The 20,176-nt window shown below is 40.4% G+C and overlaps 1 protein-coding gene across 5 annotated transcripts in view; it reads left to right on the top strand.

Moving 5' to 3' along the window:
- Positions 1-36: 36 nt before the first annotated feature.
- The window catches only part of mylk4a (myosin light chain kinase family, member 4a), a 35,554-nt gene continuing 15,414 nt past the window's right edge, over positions 37-20,176 (top strand). For 3 of the 5 annotated variants that reach the window (XM_010885276.4, XM_020045549.3, XM_020045548.3), the window contains exon 1: positions 16,776-17,682. In XM_010885276.4, the coding sequence (XP_010883578.1) occupies positions 17,149-17,682 (534 nt within the window). In that variant the 5' untranslated portion in view covers positions 16,776-17,148. Of the gene's footprint in view, positions 508-16,775; positions 17,683-20,176 lie in introns of those variants that run through there. The other 2 variants (XM_020045551.3, XM_020045550.3) reach the window with 2 other exon arrangements.

The raw sequence follows: 20,176 nt of genomic DNA, 5'->3' as shown, positions 1-20,176 counted from the left end.
AAATCTTGACCCCACACTATGAGTTAAACATATACAGTTTCGGTGGTGCTACCATATGATTATTATTTTTTACTATGGTTATGCTTTTTCGTTCTGCAGAGTTTACTTTTGGTCTACAAACTACATGAAGCCACTTCAGTTGTTTTACAAACTAACCAACCACTGACAGGTTAAAAATATCGTCAGATTTCCTCGTGTATCAACATATCTTTAAAGGTGCCACGTAACCATTAGCAACATGCATGCATGTATGACTGGATTTTCTTCTACTTCAGCCCAGACATGAGTTGCTGCAGCCCTGGGAGACTAGAAGGTAAACCACACGTCCCTGTGCAGACAGAGAGGGCCCTCCGCAGTTGTGTGCCTGCACCTGCCAAGGTGGTCCGCCAGCGCAGTGACACCCAGAAAAAAGCTAACCTTGCCTTTTTCTACTACCTGGAAAGAGTGGAAACCATGAGATGCTTCTGGGAGCTGAAGCACATTGAGCTGGAGGGAGATTTTCTGAAGGTAGGCATAGTATATAAAACTAGGTATCAGCCTTTTTAGTTGACATTTCATTCCCTGTACTCCGTTGATCTGAAGTGTCAAGGAGTGGAATGTTAGCTAAAAACACTGGTACTCAAACTATTTTTATAATGGTTTTAATGTCCTTTCAGTCCTATACAGGCTATGGTCGACTGGCACCATCTAGTGTCTAAGTGTCTACAAATCAGCATACTGTAATCTCTACGGTAGAAGTATTTCTCTTACATAACGAGGACCGGAGCCTGATAGTTTTCAGCTCTACCTCATCATTACTTTCACCAATCTGATCCAAGGTCTAAATAAGTCCTTGATTATGGGGTTGCTATGAAAAAAATATATAGTGGAACTGGTTTTGAGGACCATTGTTGAATATCCCTTCTCAACTGAGCTTCCTAAGCGGGGCTGTAACTTAAATTCCAGAATAAAGCTTAAATCCATGTAATTGACTTTGGGACCTTCTGTGTTTCATCCACTGGGTGGCATCTCTCACTTTTGAGAAACGGAGCCTATAGTGCGCCATTATCTGCAATATAGTTTAGTCCAGATTTGATATGCAAAAAGTAATATAACCTTTACGAGGAATCACTATTTGCATTTTCCATTTTAAATTCTGTATGTAGTGGTATAGTTCACAAGTCTACGGTATGAAAGTATTTTAGAGCTGCAACTTTGTTTTCCCAAACAGTGTACACCAGATTCCAAATCCTGGTCCAGACCCCCCACAAATGTCAGAGACTAACACTTAGTCTTATAGATCATGTTTTCCGTCAGCTAATGTTTTTTGGGTTACGGTTTGGTGACATTTTGTTAAGGTCGTCACCCATAACCAGTGGGAAGAAAGGAATCCTTCTCTTTTCAACCAATGTGTATGTTTATATATATTTTAATGTGAATACATATTTAGTTTTATAGAACCCTATTTTACTGTTATTTAACAAAGTTTATTAGTAACTTATTAATTTACTCATTAATTATTAATTACTTTATATTCTCAGCAGTGACCTGGGGGAATGTTATGGTGGAAGAAAAACCCATTAGCGTTAACTGTCTTGAAGGACAGAACAACATAGTTTTCACCTTGGCAATAGGGGGATTAGAACAGGGTACCTTTCAGACACTGCTCAAATGTCCTAACCATTACGCAAGAATATAGCTTCTATGAAGACCTAGAAGGCATTTTGTGTTACCCACTGGTTTTTACCCAGTTAAACTCCCAGATTTTTATAATATGTTGTGTCTCCCCAAAACACTTTTACATTTTAGGTAACATCAATAGCACTTTTAATTACCTTTATTTTTCCACCAAACCAATACTTAGATGTCCACATTTTTGGAATCACAGTGCCCCAGGGGTAGAAAGGACACTCATGAACAGTTTAATTTATATTTTGTTTACCCATTCTGTGAGACATCAAAGTTGAAATTTTGGTGAGAGAGATCAGTCCCAGCTCTAGCTAACAGTCAGGAGCTCCCTAGCGGTCGGAGGCCCCCTAGCGGTCGGAGGCCCCCTAGCGGTCGGGGGGCCCTAAGTGACCACTTATGTCGCTAATGCCTAGAACCAGCGCTGAGAGCGAGAGACTGAAAGAGAGGCTGACCTCTCAGCAAGTCTGTCTCTTAGACAGTCTTTACTGGCATCTGTCACTTTTTTTGTCAGCTGGACAAACCCACCTGTCCTTTGGGTGACTTGGAGGTCAGCTAATGGGGCTGAGGGCTGAGGACTGGGGGTTGAGTGTTGACACAGTTGTAATGGTGGAGCAGAGATAGTGGTATAGTAATGTTTAAGTGTTCCTAACTCTGGACACTCTTTGACCACTCTGAATACTCTTTCTGATGTTCAAGAGCCCCCTGTTGGACACTAAGATTAAAGACAGAATGGAGAATGGAAACAAGAGGGAAAGAGAGACAGCAGGAAAGGATAAATCCATGGACAGCTTCTTCAAGGCCAGGGACATTTGGCTAGTTAGCAGTATGTGTCTGATGGCTTCATACCTCTGGCACAGGCTCTGGGATTTACTCTGCTATAGGAAGAAGCCCAGAAAATTAATTCTCTCCAATATGCAGGTAGAGAAGACAACTTTTCAATGTCTTGTAAATAATCTATGTGTTGAGTGCTTCATGCCAGTCGGTATTGTGGGATGCCATTGCTACCTCACAAATCACTACAAAGCATTTAGCACCTGACCAAGGTTTATATCTAGAATGGTTTTTGAAATGTGCTTTTAGAGTTTTTCAGTTTGTTTATTGCAGGTGGACATTCTTGTATAGGATAGATATTATGTTATTTTAGATCAATGTTTGAACTAGAATATACAGTGGCTTGGAAAAAGTATTCAGAAACTTTTCTCTTTCTCCATATTTTGATTTTTTTATATAATTTTTAATAGATATAATTTTTTGTAAATTCATTTCTAGAAAATTGGTTAATTTATTGAAAATGAAAAACAGAAATATCTCATGTAAGGATTCAGATCCTTTGCCAGGACACACCACGTTGGTCTCAGATATATACACTCACCTAAAGGATTATTAGGAACACCATACTAATACTGTGTTTGACCCCCTTTCGCCTTCAGAACTTCTACGTGGCATTGATTCAACAAGATGCTGAAAGCATTCTTTAGAAATGTTGGCCCATATTGATAGGATAGCATCTTGCAGTTGATGGAGATTTGTGGGATGCACATCCAGGGCACGAAGCTCCCGGTCCACCACATCCCAAAGATGCTCTATTGGGTTGAGATCTGGTGACTGTGGGGGCCATTTCAGTACAGTGAACTCATTGTCATGTTCAATAAACCAATTTGAAATGATTCAAGCTTTGTGACATGGTGCATTATCCTGCTGGAAGTAGCCATCAGAGGATGGGTACATGGTGGTCATAAAGGGATGGACATGGTCAGAAACAATGCTCAGGTAGGCCGTGGCATTTAAACGATGCCCAATTGGCACTAAGGGGCCTAAAGTGTGCCAAGAAAACATCCCCCACACCATTACACCACCACCACCAGCCTGCACAGTGGTAACAAGGCATGATGGATCCATGTTCTCATTCTGTTTACGCCAAATTCTGACTCTACCATCTGAATGTCTCAACAGAAATCGAGACTCATCAGACCAGGCAACATTCTTCCAGTCTTCAACTGTCCAATTTTGGTGAGCTCGTGCAAATTGTAGCCTATTTTTCCTATTTGTAGTGTAGATGAGTGGTACTCGGTGGGGTCTTCTGCTGTTGTAGCCCATCCGCCTCAAGGTTGTCCATGTTGTGGCTTCACAAATGTTGTGTGCTTTGCTGCATACCTCGGTTGTAACGAGTGGTTATTTCAGTCAAAGTTGCTCTTCTATCAGCTTGAATCAGTTGGCCCATTCTCCTCTGACCTCTAGCATCAACAAGGCATTTTCGCCCACAGGACTGCCGCATACTGGATGTTTTTCCCTTTTCACACCATTCTTTGTAAACCCTAGAAATGGCTAAAGCATTAAAAGTTCAGGGAAGTACAGTGGGATCCATCATTTTGAATGGAATACTATTGGATCCAACAACAATCTTTCTAGAACAGGCCATCCGGCCTAATGAAGTGCTTTAGTCAGGGAGGTGACCAAAAACCCAATGGACACTCTAAAAGAGCTTCAGAGATTCTCTGCAGAGATGACAGAACCTGCCAAAAGGACAACCATCTCTTTAGCACTCATCAATCAGACCACTATGGAAAATGGTAGGCTAGACGGAAGCCATTCCTGGGTAAAAGGCATATGCCATTCTGCCTAAAGGACTCTGAGAGCATGAGGCAAAAGTTGATCAGGTCTGATGAGTACAAAATCAAATCAGATACCACAGCACATGTTCAGAGGTCTAGTGGAGTTCATGCCTCAATGGGTCAGGGCTGTTTTGCCAGCAAAAAGGGGACCTACACAATAGGCCTGAATGCAATAATACATCGGTTGCTACGTTTGGTTGAAAACTAGGTTATGCTCATCACCTGGCTAAAACCATTCCTATCGTGTAGAGTGGTGGTGGAAGCTTCATGCTCTGGGAATGCTTCTGAGTGGACTGGAAGACTGGTCAGGATGAATCGAATAATGACTGGAGCAAAATACATATAGGTCCTTTTCGAAAACCTAATCTAGAGTGCACAGGACCTCAGATTGGAGGGAAAATCTATCTTTCAGCATGACAGCGACCCTAAGCACAAAGACAAGACAATGTTGGAGTGGCTTCAGGACAAATGTTTGTATGTCTTCAAAGCCTGGACTTGAACCTCATGGGCCTATAGGAAGACCAGAAATCACAGTTCACTGATGTTCCCCACGCTGTCTAACAGAGTTTGAGAGGATCTGCAAGAAATAATGGAAAGAATCTTTGAAATTTCTGGAAAGTTCTCAATCAATCAAATCAAATTTATTTATAAAGCCCTTTTTACAACAGCAGTTGCTTACAAAGTGCTTTATAGAGACACCCGGCCTTAAACCCCAAGGACCAAACAACAGTAGTGTTGGATTTCTGGCTGTGTGCTACATGTGACAACAATCTCACGTATTCTTAATATGAATGGGCTATGGGGTAGGGTGGCAAGACGGAAGTCTTTGGCTGAAGTTTGCAAAAACAAACATCAAGTCTCCCAAAAGAACATGGGAAAATGTGTTATGGTCTGATGAAACCAAGGTTGAACTTTTTGGCCAAAATTCCAAAACGTATGTTTGGCGCAAAAACAACACTGCACATCACCCAAAGAACACCATACCCAGAGTGAAGCATGGTGGTGCCAGAATCATGCTTTGGGGCTGTTTTTCTTCAGGTGGAACCGAGTCTTAGTCAAGGTGGAGGGAATTATGAACAGTTCCAAATACCAGGCAATTGTGGCATAAAACCTTCAGGCGTCCGTTAGAAAGCTGAAGATGAAGAGGAAGTTCACCTTTCAGCATGACGACGACCCAAAGCACACATCCAAATCCACAAAAGCATGGCTTCACCTGAAGAAGATTAACGTTTAGGAATGGCCAAGCCAGAGCCCCAACCTGAATCCAATTGAACATCTGTGGGGTGATCTGAAGAGGGCTGTGCACAGGAGATGTCCTCGCAATCTAACAGATTTGAAGCGCTTTTGCAAAGAAGAGTGAGCAAATATTTCCACGTCAAGATGTGCCATGCTAATAGATTCCTACCCAAAAAGACTGAGTGCTGTAATAAAATCAAAAGGTGCTTCAACAAAGTATTAGTTTAAGGGTGTGCACACCAGGTTATTGTAACGTTTTTATTTTTCCCCCTTGAAGATTTCAGATTGTTTATCAATTGAATTGGTCACATTATAGGTCACATTAAAAGTGGAAACATTTCTGACATGATTCATCTTTGGCACATTCTTTTACATCACAAGAACCTGGCATTTTCACAGGGATGTGTAGACGTTTTATATCCACTGTACATATGTCCATGAGATATAAAATTTTTTTCAGTAGGTTGGCATACATTTCTAAAAGTGTGTTCTTGCATTGTCATTATGGGGTATTGTTTGTAGATATTTCTTTTTTAATCAATAAAATATTCAATCCATAACATAACAAAATGTGGGCGATGGGATGGGATCTGGATACTTTTTGAAGCCACTGGATGTTCACTTACGACTTTAAGCATGGGACTCTTACGCTTTAAACTTAATATGACCATGTGCTGTTTCACCAGTTTATATTTCCTCTGAAGAACTTGCCAACGATTCTGTGACAGTTGTAGTCACCCTAGTGTAGACATCTAATCATTTTTCACCTTCAACACTGAGATCCCCATGCACGCTCTTGAATTATATTTTGAAATAATCACTTTGTTTAATAAATCACTGTACCGGTGATTCAAAATAAACATATTAAACAAGCTCCGGAAAAAATTAAGGGACCACTGCACCTTTTTCTTTCCTTTCCAAAAAAGTTGAAAAAGGAAGATTTTGAGTGAGTAACAGAAGGGTTAAAATGAAGAGACCATTGCAAATTGAAGGCTTCTGTTCCTCACTCAAAACTTTCCTTTTCAACTTTTTTGGAAAGGAAAGAAAAAGTTGCAGTGGTCTCTATATAGCAATATATAAGTTCATATAAGTTGTGTTGCGATCAGTTGCGATGTAGTTTATTAACAGGTGTTAGCACCCAGCATCATGTTTTATATCATCAATATTTACTATGGGAGGGCTAGACCAATCAAGTGAGACTGGCATGTTTTTGATCTGTCTTTTTTTTCCTAACTGATGTAATGTGCGACCTTCATTTAGGAATTGGTCTGGGACGAGTACTGTCTGTACTGTTTACATCTCCTCAGCTGTCACACTGGTATACACAAGATCACAAATCAGAAGTAATGACTACTTAGGTGATGGGTTGGGTAGGAGACTTTAGCAGTTCATAACTCATTACCTCTATGAGTGTATTAGAGGAAGAAAATATATTTTGGTCATCATGTGGCCATGTTGTTTAGAGTGGTGCCTGTCAAATGGGGTTTGCCTTTGAAGATTTCATTTGAAGAGATCAGCCATTTTGTGCTGTGCTCTGAGGGTGACTACGGAAATCGTATTTTGTGATTTTGTACTTTTTATCATTAGATAGGAATATTACAGCACCAGGGAATGTTTTTTTCTTCTTTGTGGACCCTATTATAATCACAGTACCTTCTGCTGCCTGGCCATTAACACCCAGAAACCAAAACCTGTGTTTTGACATTGGTCACATTAAATATCTGATACCACTGGTAACTGTCACAGCTGTTACTGCTCAATGTATTATCTCCAGGAACATTGTGCCTCCTGTAACTGGAACATTTAATTAAATGACTAAACTCAACACATGGGATGAGACTTAAGGAATGTGTGGTAGTGCTGTAGCGGTGTTGAGGGGTAATGTCGAGAAGCCCAGGAGTTGTAATATATGGTGGTGAGGAAAAGGAATTATGGCTAACGCAGAGTTCTTACATTTTTCCATGTGAATGACTAATTGAAAAAGACAGACATGTCTTGAGCTCTAGTGGTAGTAGAACCTTTGGTACATGCTCTAAGTCCTGCAAGCTATCAGTTCTAGCTTGAAGGATGTGGTGCTCCCTGGTATTGCAAAATTATTGTTACTTTCCCAGAATGCACAGGTAAGCTCTGTGATACACACATAGTTGGTGTATCACAGAGCACTGTATTTGGATTGTGTTAAGGCTCAACAATGGCACATAGGTAAAACTTGTTTGTTTTCAAATAACTGCTGTCCTCGATTAATCATTCATAATCTAGGCTTTGATTTAGTTGAAGTGGATGAATGATTCATTCAGTCAGCATGGCTCCAGAGACAAGATGGAGATCCATCACCTTCTCCGGTTTCTTTCTCTCTTGTGGTATCTGGAAGATCTGCAGCACTATTAATACATGGGGTTAAGCTTTCCCATATGTAACTCAATACATCCCGTTGACTCACTTGTTACACATGATTGCACCACGGCACATATACGGTATGTTACAGTACGGCATCCACTGTGGAAGACCCCTGTATTGTCTTAGACTGACTATCTTTTAATCATTCCACTTACATGTATTTAATTCCTTGCATTTTGTGGCTTTTTGATATTTTATTATACTGATTAAAAAAACATGTTTTTGGCATTTGATCCAGTAATGATAAGACTGGACTTTTGCCATACTCTTATTCAACTCCATAACTTGTGAGGACTACACTGACTCATCCAAACCACTCTGACGTCCTCAGGGCAATCAGGCAAGGCTCCCTCTGTCTTGACTTAGAGTGACACCTGCTGTCAAGTTTTGAGAAACCTAACGTGATGAAGTTCAATAGGCATGAAAGTGAACAAGGAGGTCTTTCTTCCTCCCTGTAATTCTCTTAGTTCATATCGGTAATGCCCATCTCGGCACACGCTAAGGCATGGCTAGCACACTTCCAAGGTATATCCTGGATCATCAAGGTGTTCCGTTCATGGCTTTTTTGCAGTGATGTGTTCTGTGAGGACAACTGGTGGAAAATCTGATGGCTGAATGGTAGAGAACATCTAGCTGCTCAAGAGATTACTTATCTGCCAAAATGTTAATTAAGTCTCCAAAATCTACCCTGGCTAAGATGATCATCTGATTTAGGATTAGTTTAGAAGTTTGTATAAAGGATGGACATTTTAGAGAGAACTATTTAAAGGGGCCAGCTGAGTATAATACTTTTTTCTCAGTATACTTTATACATAGTATTGTTGATTAAGATTCACATACTAATTAACTTCATACTACCTTTGCTATGTTATTGAACAATCTAGTTAGCAAACCAGGCTAAGTCAGCTCAGAGACATCAATACTCCTTAGCTGGTACACATTGATGGAATGGTCTACTGGGTCAAGAGCTTTCACCAGGTCAACATAAACAGCAGCACAACATTGCTTTGTGTCAAGGGCAGTGGTAACATCATTTAAGTCCTTTAGATTTGAAGTGGCACAACTAAAATCACAACAGGAAACGGCGAACAATAGGATCAGCCTTATATTCCCTTAAACCAATACTTTCAGTTGGTCAATTTTAGGTAATAGTGTTAACATGCCTGAAACACGGCCTATTACTGGAGCAGAAATCGGGCAAACATAAATAACTAGATTTGGATTTTGTCTAGAATACAGGTCAAGGATGGGCAAGCCTCAGTAAAAGGTCTAGGATTTAATACACATTTTCTGATTTTGTCAGCAGTAATACAATCAGTGCACAGCAAATACAAATGTTTACTAAATTTAATGAGCATCAGATGGCATCAAGATCATATTAGAAAGCAATTTTATCAGGTAACGAGTAAAAAGCCAGTGAGATTTTTAGTTTAGTTTTTTAGGGGTCAGTTTGTTCATTAAGATTAACACAGATTGGCTTCCCTCACAGAAATCTGTTTGTCTTAGGATCTAATCTTAGCCTTTTTAAGATAATTTATTCACAGAAGTTATCTAATAAGGACACTGAGAAGGCCTTTGGTCAAGTCAAATGGTCCCATGGGTTTATTAAATGTATCCAGCTCCTACATTAGAGCCCCTGGTTCTTCTAACCACAGCAGAGAGCCCACGACCCAGGAGGATCCCAGGACAGGACAGTATGTTCTGGGTAAGAGAGGCAAAGGTCCATTTATAACAGCGTTTGTCCCCTTGCCAAAGGTCCAGTTATAACATTTTGTCCACTTGCCAAATAACTGCCCTGCTAATACCACACCTGTTACTCTGCCACACAGTGTATGTGGATGTGTATCATTCTTAGAATAATATATGGTTAAAATGGACTGTATTTACACAAACATTAGCATATGGATTTGTGTGTGCATGCATGTGTGACTTCGTTAGTGTTATGTTAAATGTGCCACAGTACTTGCTAATACTCACAAAATAATGTGAGAAATGTTTTTGCAAAAGCAGATTTATAATTTTTTTTGTAACATTAATATCTGTGTCTTTTGAGTAACTTTGAATGTAAACAAGTAGATTGTTGGAGATAGAGAGTTTGCTTTGCCTGCTGGTTCTATTTATGTGGTATGCCTGCTGTGTATATCATTTACCCCAGTAGTGTGTTACTGCTGACCTAGAGAACTGTCTGTTCTTTGTTTGTAAACCAAGTGAATACTGTAGGTGTTCCAAATCTACAGGGTCAGTCAGGTCACACACACACACATCCCGAAACAAACACCCAAAACAATCAAATCAATCAATCAATCAATCAAAATTTATTTATAAAGCGCTTTTTACAACAGCAGTTGTCACAAAGTGCTTTACAGAGACACCCGGCCTTAAACCCCAAGGAGCAAACAACAGTAGAAAAAACACACACACATACATACATACACACACAAACACACACACACACACACATACACACATACACGTGCACCTCACACAAACACTCACACATAGGCATGTACATGCACACACAACATTTTTACGTTTTGTTAGCTGCTGCCTATCGGAAAGAGGTTGGTTGGGCCTCAGGCGTACTTTGTGTTGGCCCCCTAATGTTGTATTTGTACAGAATAAATAAATACATGGAATGTTCAATCACCAGGATATCAGTTAAAATGAGTTTAATTCAGAAATTATTTTTCAAAGTATTTCCATAAAAAAGAGACATTATGTGATTTTGGCTCAATTTAATTAAGGTATGTATTTAATTATTCATGCCTTTGCTCTGGCAAACATCGTCTCTCAGCAGAATCTAGTTCGCTATTGTAAATGCTTTACACATAAGCTTACATGCAAGGAGTGTCATATGTAGTAGTGTTTATTCTTAAGAGCTGAGGTTTTGGCCTGATGTTGGGACATTTGTGTTCTTAGACTGTAAGCTGTCTAATTGACAAGGCATCAATCCAGCATTTAAATCAATATAAGATATTAGCATGTTTTGTGAACCAAGTCAAACTCATGAACTATCCCAAATGTATTGTATCTTCTAGGTGATTTGAACATATGTTGAATATGCAAATATTGGTATACTGACTAGGGATTTGACCCTCAAATGCTAAAACATTGGTTTAGGGAGGTGGTTCTCTACCCGTAACCCACATGGATTTCACAGTATGATCAACATAGTGCTACCTGTAATAGCTGCATTATTTAGCAGATTTAGTAGTCGTAAACAAGTTAGTGACTGTGTCAACATCCTTTTAGGAAAATGAAGAGTTATTGCTATTATCCACAATAAAACCCTAAGGAACAATCTGCTTAATCTCCCCCATAGCATCATATAGGACTAACCAGAGCAGTAGCAGATTGATTGCCTTGTTTCATTTTTGAATGTTTCATTTTTGAATGCTCCCTTCAGGAGCGGAAGATTTTGTTCTGCTTTTGCACTTTTGTTCTGTGGATTAAAAGAAAAAAACAGCAAGTGAATATTGATTTTTTACCTCACTCACATATCTGGTCCCTACTTTCAGCCTTTCCACTTTATTTTGATGTTTGTAGGGACAGAATATCCAATCCTAAGATGTCCTTAAATTTCTGAGGCATCCTTACATTTCTGAGGCATCCTTACATTTCTGAGGCATCCTTACATTTCTGAGGCATCCTTACATTTCTGAGGTATCCTTACATTTCAGATTTCTGAGGTATCCTTAGATTTCTGAGGTATCCTTATATTTCTGAGGCATCCTTACATTTCTGAGGCATCCTTACATTTCTGAGGCATCCTTACATTTCTGAGGCATCCTTAGATTTCAGATTTCTGAGGCATCCTTACATTTCAGATTTCTGAGGTATCCTTAGATTTCTGAGGTATCCTTAGATTTCTGAGGCATCCTTACATTTCTGAGGCATCCTTACATTTCAGATTTCTGAGGCATCCTTACATTTCAGATTTCTGAGGTATCCTTACATTTCGGAGGTATGCTTATATTTCTGAGGCATCATTACATTTCTGATTTCTGAGGTATCCTTACATTTCTGAGGCATCCTTATATTTCTGATTTCTGAGGTATCCTTACATTTCTGAGGTATCAAATTAAAATGTCTTACTCCTTTGCCAGCTGGCTCGATGGGAAGTTTTTATTCCATGATACAACCATTGCATGTGTAAAGTAACCACCTATGTTTTTTAAAGTCCTGAAAGCAGAGCCAAATAACCTGCAAAATTGCCATTCCGTCATCTGTTGGCACCCAAGAACAGGTGCAAACCCCCCACCCTCTGAAACGCTTGCCCTCTCCTCTCCTGTTCTGTATTTAATGTCTTGTTATGCCCTCTCCTATTCTGTATTTAATGTCTTGTTATGCCCTCTCCTGTTCTGTATTTAATGTCTTGTTATGCCCTCTCCTATTTTGTATGTAATGTCTTGTTATGCCCTCTCCTATTCTGTATGTAATGTCTTGTTATGCCTTCTCCTATTCTGTATGTAATGTCTTGTTATGCCCTTTTCTCTCCTATTCTGTATGTAATGTCTTGTAATCTCCTTTCCTATTCTGTTTGTAATGTCTTGTTATGCCCTCTACTTTCCATCTGTTACTTGACACTCAGGGTGTGCTGTCCCTGCTAGAGCTTTGTTGCAAATAGGACAGAGAAATCTGAACCGAAGGAGGGCTCAGTTTACATGTCAGTGTACTGTGTGAATACTACTGTGGCTAGGATTCAGGCACCACTGACAGGGTATCTCCTTACATGTGTATCTAGGGTAACTACTCCGGAATGAGAAAGTATGGGAGAGAAGAGTGAATCCTACTCACTTGCAGTGAAATCTGAGCCTTCATAGCTATATCATCAATGGATCTGCTGTAGGATGGGCTGGTGGAAGGGAGGGCATGCGGTGACGTCCATGGCACAATAATCATTTGAAGTTTACTGTTTTTTTTATTGCGATTATTTGTCTATATGTGACTTCAAGTGGAATGATTATTATCAATATAAGTGGCATGATTATTACTTGTATACAGCTCTGGAAAAAAGCCCATTGCCAGAGCTGTATATGAATTGCACAATAGGTGTAACAATAGATTTACATTATTTTATCTTCAGGCAGACTTATTATGAATTGTGACAGTTGTTTGTGCCAACATGCATATTCTTTTTGCCGTTTGGTACTGCAATGATAAAATGTGTCTTTGCATCCAGACAAAGAATTTAGAATTTAGGAGTGCAGTCTCCCATTCTCTTGTTCAGGGTAATTAAGCAGTGTTTGTATTGATGATGCACAATCTGTTTTTATAATTTCACCAATGATGCAAAGCCCTTATGTCCCAGACAGACCACTGCATCAAGCATATTTTGATATGTTCATAGGGTGCACTGATGAGGGGTCCAATTACCAGGCCCTAATTTAAAATCTAGCTGTAACTGTCTTAACTATGTATGAGTAGGCTATGCGTGTGTGATGGTGTGGGAATTATCTTACTTAATGTGTTTGTCAGAGGACAGACACATTATTAATCATTGCTGTCACCTTTCTCATATTTCAGCCCAGAGGCCAAAGGCCTTAATCTTTTTTCTCCAGGACTGCAGGCTGCAGACTGAACCTGCACTGACTTTCTTTTGCAACTTCACTGGGTGGTTCCTAGTTACAGCCGTTTCACAGCCAACCGAAAGATTTCCACAGCAACTTAGGGCCCATTCAAAGAGTTATTGGGAAGACATTTCAATTGAAATGGCGTTTTGTTTACAGTACATGCAGGTCCAAGTCACTAAAGTCTGACTATAAAGTTAACAAATCAAATTGTTTTAAGATGTCGTTTGCATATATTATTTTGTTTTTTGAATGGGAAGTGTTGGACCTAAAAGATAATGTACATTTATTTCAAATGACAATGGAATCGCCTTTAGTGTTAGTGCTAGTGCAAGAAAGCAGATTCTACTATTTTTCTTTTTGCTCCAACTGGTATTTTCTAAGGAATTTATTTGTAAGGTCTTTTGATGAGGGTAATCTTCCACTGAATACTGAAGTTAGCTTCTGGTTGGTAGCATGGCTTGTTGGCATCTTATAGCAAAGCAAAACACATCTGTATGTTCCGGAGACTCTCCTGATTCAATTTGAGTTCTTATGACCATGACCAAATGGCTCCATTGGTTTGGACATGGTAATTGTCTATGTGACAAAACAACTGCCACCGATGACAGGCAGATTTGGTTATATCTGGATTTGGTTGTGTCTGTGGAAAGATGTCAATGACCAGCTCGTTTCCTTGGCTCTCCCCTTTGGAATTATGTATACCACGTGTTTGTCACCAACTGTTTGATATTAACAGACATAAGTGACGACTGTCTTATTAGGGCAACCTCCCTCCACAAAAATACATTGCAAATGATGCATTATGTAATACATTTACCGTAATGGCTTTTATCGACTGATTCACAATATTCTGCTGAACACAGTAAAGGAGAAATGGTGTGACTAGCACCAACATAACATTAAATTATATGTATGTACACTTTTCTATTCACATTTGGAAAGGTTTGCCGATAGGTGCAGTACATGGACACAAGCCTTGATCTCTTTTTGGAGATCCAAATCTTCGTCTTGATGGCGGTTTATCAAGTCATTTAAGAATGTATGCTTTGATGGAGTCATATTGTTCCATTTGGCATCTATCTGTGGTGTTTAGACTATATATCATAATGAACCATATCAGCAAAATACCTGCAATAGTGGTTGACATGCCTTTGTGACTAATGTTTGGAATAAATTGTTCTGGCTCTAATAAGAATGCTGCTAACAAATGCACCACACACAAACTGGAATGTGTTCCAACAAAAGCAAGCTAGATACAAAACTAACAATACTTTTAGCTTTTAGACAGAAAACATGATGAAGCCAACAGAAGAGTTATGGCAAATAAGATTTTATCAGCGCTACTCTAAAACATTACACAACAATCTAGCAAAGTGTATTGCTTCAGTTGTGCATTCAAATGTAGGATCTACTCCTACTCTTACAAACCCGATTCCAAAAAAGTTGGGATACTGTACAATTGTGAATAAAACCAGAATGCAATAATGTGGAAGTTTAAAATTTCTATATTTTATTCAGAATACAACATAGATGACATATCAAATGTTTAAACTGAGAAAATGTATCACTTTAAGGGAAAAATAAGTTGATTTTAAATTACATGGCATCAACTCATTCTTTTTATAACAGACTGCAAACGTCTGGGGACTGAGGAGACAAGGTGCTCAAGTTTATGAATATGAATGTTGTCCCATTCTTGTCTAATACAGGCTTCTAGTTGCTCAACTGTGTTAGGTCTTCTTTGTCGCACCTTCCTCTTTATGATGCGCCAAATGTTTTCTATGGGTGAAAGTTCTGGACTGCAGGCTGGCCATTTCAGTACCCGGATCCTTCTTCTATGCAGCCATGACATTGTAATTGATGCAGTATGTGGTCTGGCATTGTCATGTTGGAAAATGCAAGGTCTTCCCTGAAAGAGACGACATCTGGATGGGAGCATATGTTGTTCTAGAACTTCAAATTTTGATTTGTCTGACCACAGAACACTTTTCCACTTTGCCACAGTCCATTTTAAATTATCCTTGGCCCAGATTAAACGCCTGCGCTTCTGGATCCTGTTTAGATACGGCTTCTTTTTTGACCTATAGGGTTTTAGCCGGCAACAGCGAATGGCACGGTGGATTGTGTTCACCGACAGTGTTTTCTGGAAGTATTCCTAAGCCCATGTTGTGATTTCCATTACAGTATCATTCCTGTATGTGATACAGTGCCGTCTGAGGGCCCGAAGATCACCGGCATCCAGTATGGTTTTCCGGCCTTGACCCTTACGCACAGAGATTGTTCCAGATTCTCTGAATCTTTGGATGATATTATGCACTGTAGATGATGATAACTTCAAACTCTTTGCAATTTTTCTCTGAGAAACTCCTTTCTGATATTGCTCCACTATTTTTCGCCGCAGCATTGGGGGAATTGGTGATCCTCTGCCCATCTTGACTTCTGAGAGACACTGCCACTCTGAGAGGCTCTTTTTATACCCAATCATGTTGCCAATTGACATAATAAGTTGCAAATTGGTCCTCCAGCTGTTCCTTATCTGTACATTTAACCTTTCCGGCCTCTTATTGCTAGCTGTCCCAACTTTTTTGGAATGTGTAGCTCTCATGAAATCCAAAATGAGCCAATATTTGGCATGACATTACAAAATGTCTCACTTTCAACATTCGATATGTTATCTATATTCTATTGTGAATAAAATATAAGTTTATGAGATTTGTAAATTATTCCATTCCTTTTTTACTCACAATTTGTACAGTGTCCCAACTTTTTTGGAATCGGGTTTGTAGATACTAAGATTTAAAACTAAAATGCTGTAAATTACACTGTAGGTTGCAGAGCTACAGAGCTACATTTCACAAAAACAACTTTTGAAATTGTTTGATACCACCTCTTACAAACTTCAGTGACCCCTCTTTTCCCTTCCTGTGAGCACCTGTCCAGCCAAATCAGACTGAAAAGTGAACTCATTTATGCATGCTTATAAAGTAAACGAAACCCAATGTGTCTAGCATCGTCCCAACAACTTTCCGTTCACCCTAGTAAAGAAGGACTGTGTACACTGGTCATTTTGACACCTGGCAGGCAAGCCAGTGATTGGTGACGGTGGTTGGCTTAACATTTAAAGGTTCTCAGATGTCTGACAGCCGATCCAGAGCCAAACCCCTGCCCCTCATGGCCCCCAAAGCCACCCGCCTTGTGGCCGGTCCCCTGCTGACGTCGGCTGTCTCTTTTACATTTAGGGAGACGGCTTATTCCATTCTTAATCTTGCCTCTGGTAGGAAGTAGTGCAGAGGCGTCAAACACGGGGTTAGAGACATAGGGACAACTGGATTTCACAACTGGATTACAATGAAGTCAGAGCTCTGAAGGTGCTTACACGGATAACAGTGACCTTTACTAGCTGTATTTTCCAGTTTCTATTCTTTATGTATTGCATTTTGTTTCACTTATGACACTGTGTTTTATTTATTTATTTTTTATGAGAAACTGGCATTGTATTCACACTTTGGCTGGTGAATGAGTTTACATGTTCACTTCAGGTGGAGCACTGTGGGATAAGACTAGCTGTGTTCTTCTAAAACATTTCCCGTCTGTCTCATGAACTTTGGGCATCAGCCTTTCCATGATCCTTTTTGTCTTAATTGGGTGTCCTTAATTTTGCCATGACTTCCAAGATAGTGAACTCTAACTCTACACCAGGAAAGCCCAGCACAATGAACAACCTCCCAGACTGCACCGGTGCCGGCTTGGATCTCATTCAGAATCACATTGAGTTTCTGAGTAGTAAGATGGACAGACTCATAAACATCCAAGAGAAGGTCCTCAACAGGCTGGATGGAATGTCTCAGAACATTGATGGTATAGAAAGGGATGTGGAAACTCTGAAGGTAGATAAGGAGGAGATCCATATTCCTGCCAAAGCCCTAACTCTACCCCCGGCCCTGACTGAGACACAGGGCAAGGTAGTGGTTGGAGAAGTGAAGGAGATGTGTCAGGAGATGAGCTCTATCATGACTGCATTAGACCAGCGCTCAGAGAAGCAGGCTGAAAAGCTGGATGGGATGGAAAAGCTGGTCCTCAGCATCCAGCAAGTCATCAGATTTATCGGAGAGAATGTGAAGAGCTCCCGGGTTATGGAACTGATGTTAATGGGTCCTTCAGCACGCAAGGCCAAAGACAGTAAGAAGAGTGACAAGGTGAGACTGGAATTTCTAAGTGCACTAACCATTAAGTGGGGTGGGGTGCAGGTCTATGTGGACTGTATCTGTTTTGCTTTACTAAGGCACTTTGTGCACTATACACTCAGGAGATCTCTGGATAATGTTGAAGTGAACTGAATAATAAAACTGCTTAGATGCTATGGATGTTCTGATGGTAGTTGTGATAATATGACTTGCTGGGTTCACTGTTTCCCCATACTCCTGCATGATACATGTCCTTTACAAGTCCTGCACACATTTACTCAGATTCTGAGACGGATAAGGCCCTCCATTATGTAATGCTTGGTTTATTGCTTGACCTAGTTTTATGACTTTGGCACTGTAGAGGAAAATGATCAGAGCAGCAAAGCTGACTAGTCAAGAGGAATTATGTTTCATAAGGAAGGATTGTGGCTTGGCACATGCTACTTTCCTTATGAAGTGCTTGAAGATGTGTCAAACCAATATGACTCTGGGACATAGTGATCTACACTTGTTGTATAATGCAATGGAAACTAGGCCTTATGTATGTATGGAAGAAAACAAAGCTATAACGCACTCAGTGTTGAAATAGGGTGACATTCCACCGCATGAAATACAGTGGGATATGAGAAATAACATCTGTTCACCATGTTCAAGCAAAAGGACGAACATTTGGCACTACCTATATTGTGAAAATTTGCCAAATTCTTTCTACGCACATGCAGCATATTAGCCTACATTTCCCTTGGAAACATCATGGTCACACAGGCATGTTGCGTGCTGAGGGTGGAGACCCCGTGGAAGGCATGAGCGTTCCGCTGTGGGGCCAGGGTTGGAATGCCAGGGGCCATGTTTAGAATTGCTGCTTTTGGATTGGGCCTGTGGTGTTTGTGGTTTAAAAGGGCCCTAGGGAATCAGGTATCAACAGATTGTGATGAGTCAGTTTCTGTCGCTCTCTTTCCCTTACTTTGTGTCTACCTCTATTGTTCACCCTCTCTTCTAGTCGCTCTATTGCTTTCTTTATCTAAATGTCTCCCTTGCTTGTTTTCTTTACGTTTCCTCTCAGTTGGTATCTGTTCCTGCCTCTCTCTCTCTCTCCCACACTCAGGAGTGTGGTGGCATTTTGAGAGGGCATGTGGTGGCCTTACTCGAAGCATGCTACTGTTTTAGTGACGCTTTAGCTATATACTATGGATCACAATCCAGAGCATCCCTCACCTAAAGTTCTTTATACATATTTTATATAGGGTTCAGGAAATATAGAGGGAGCATTTGTTTTCTATTTCTGAAAGAGCTGTGGATCCAATTTCAACCCATGCCACAGCCGTACATGTACAGCAGAGGTCTAAGACCAGGCTGCGACCGCTAGGTAAACTCAGGCCCAAATGGGGAGTGTGTTTTGAATGGAGTGGAATGATTCTACCCTTTGGATGCTGTGTTCAGGTGATTGATGTTCCTTGGTGATGGACTGCTTGCCCAGTATAATGTACACTCACCTAAAGGATTATTAGGAACACCATACTAATACTGTGTTTGACCCCCTTTCGCCTTTAGAACTGGCTTAATTCTACGTGGCATTGATTCAACAAGGTGCTGAAAGAATTCTTTAGAAATGTTGGCCCATATTGATAGGATAGCATCTTGCAGTTGATGGAGATTTGTGGGATGCACATCCAGGGCACAAAGCTCCTGTTCCACCACATCCCAAAGATGCTCTATTGGGTTGAGATCTGGTGACTGTGGGGGCCATTTCAGTACAGTGAACTCATTGTCATGTTCAAGAAACCAATTTGAAATGATTCGAGCTTTGTGACATGGTGCATTATCCTGCTGGAAGTAGCCATCTGAGGATTGGTACATGTTGGTCATAAAGGGATGGACATGGTCAGAAACAATGCTCAGGTAGGCCGTGGCATTTAAACGATGCCCAATTGGCACTAAGGGGCCTAAAGTGTGCCCAGAAAACATCCCCCACACCATTACACCACCACCACCAGCCTGCACAGTGGTAACAAGGCATGATGGCTTCATATTCTTATTCTGTTTACGCCAAATTCTGACTCTACCATCTGAATGTCTCAACAGAAATCGAGACTCATCAGACCAGGCAACATTCTTCCAGTCTTCAACTGTCCAATTTTGGTGAGCTTGTGCAAATTGTAGCCTCTTTTTCCTATTTGTAGTGGAGATGAGTGGTACCCGGTGGGGTCTTCTGCTGTTGTAGCCCATTCTCCTCTGACCTCTAGCATCAACAAGGCATTTTCGCCCACAGGACTGCCGCATACTGGATGTTTTTCCCTTTTCACACCATTCTTTGTAAACCCTAGAAATGGTTGTGCGTGAAAATCCCAGTAACTGAGCAGATTGTGAAATACTCAGACCGGCCCGTCTGGCACCAACAACCATGCCACGCTCAAAATTGCTTAAATCACCTTTCTTACCCATTCTGACATTCAGTTTGGAGTTCAGGAGATTGTCTTGACCAGGACCACACCCCTAAATGCATTGA

Source organism: Esox lucius, chromosome 3, assembly GCF_011004845.1.
Source record: "Esox lucius isolate fEsoLuc1 chromosome 3, fEsoLuc1.pri, whole genome shotgun sequence".
Lineage (NCBI taxonomy): Eukaryota > Metazoa > Chordata > Actinopteri > Esociformes > Esocidae > Esox > Esox lucius.
The sequence above is the reverse complement of the archived record's forward strand: the minus strand, read 5'-3'. Positions and strand labels throughout refer to the sequence as shown.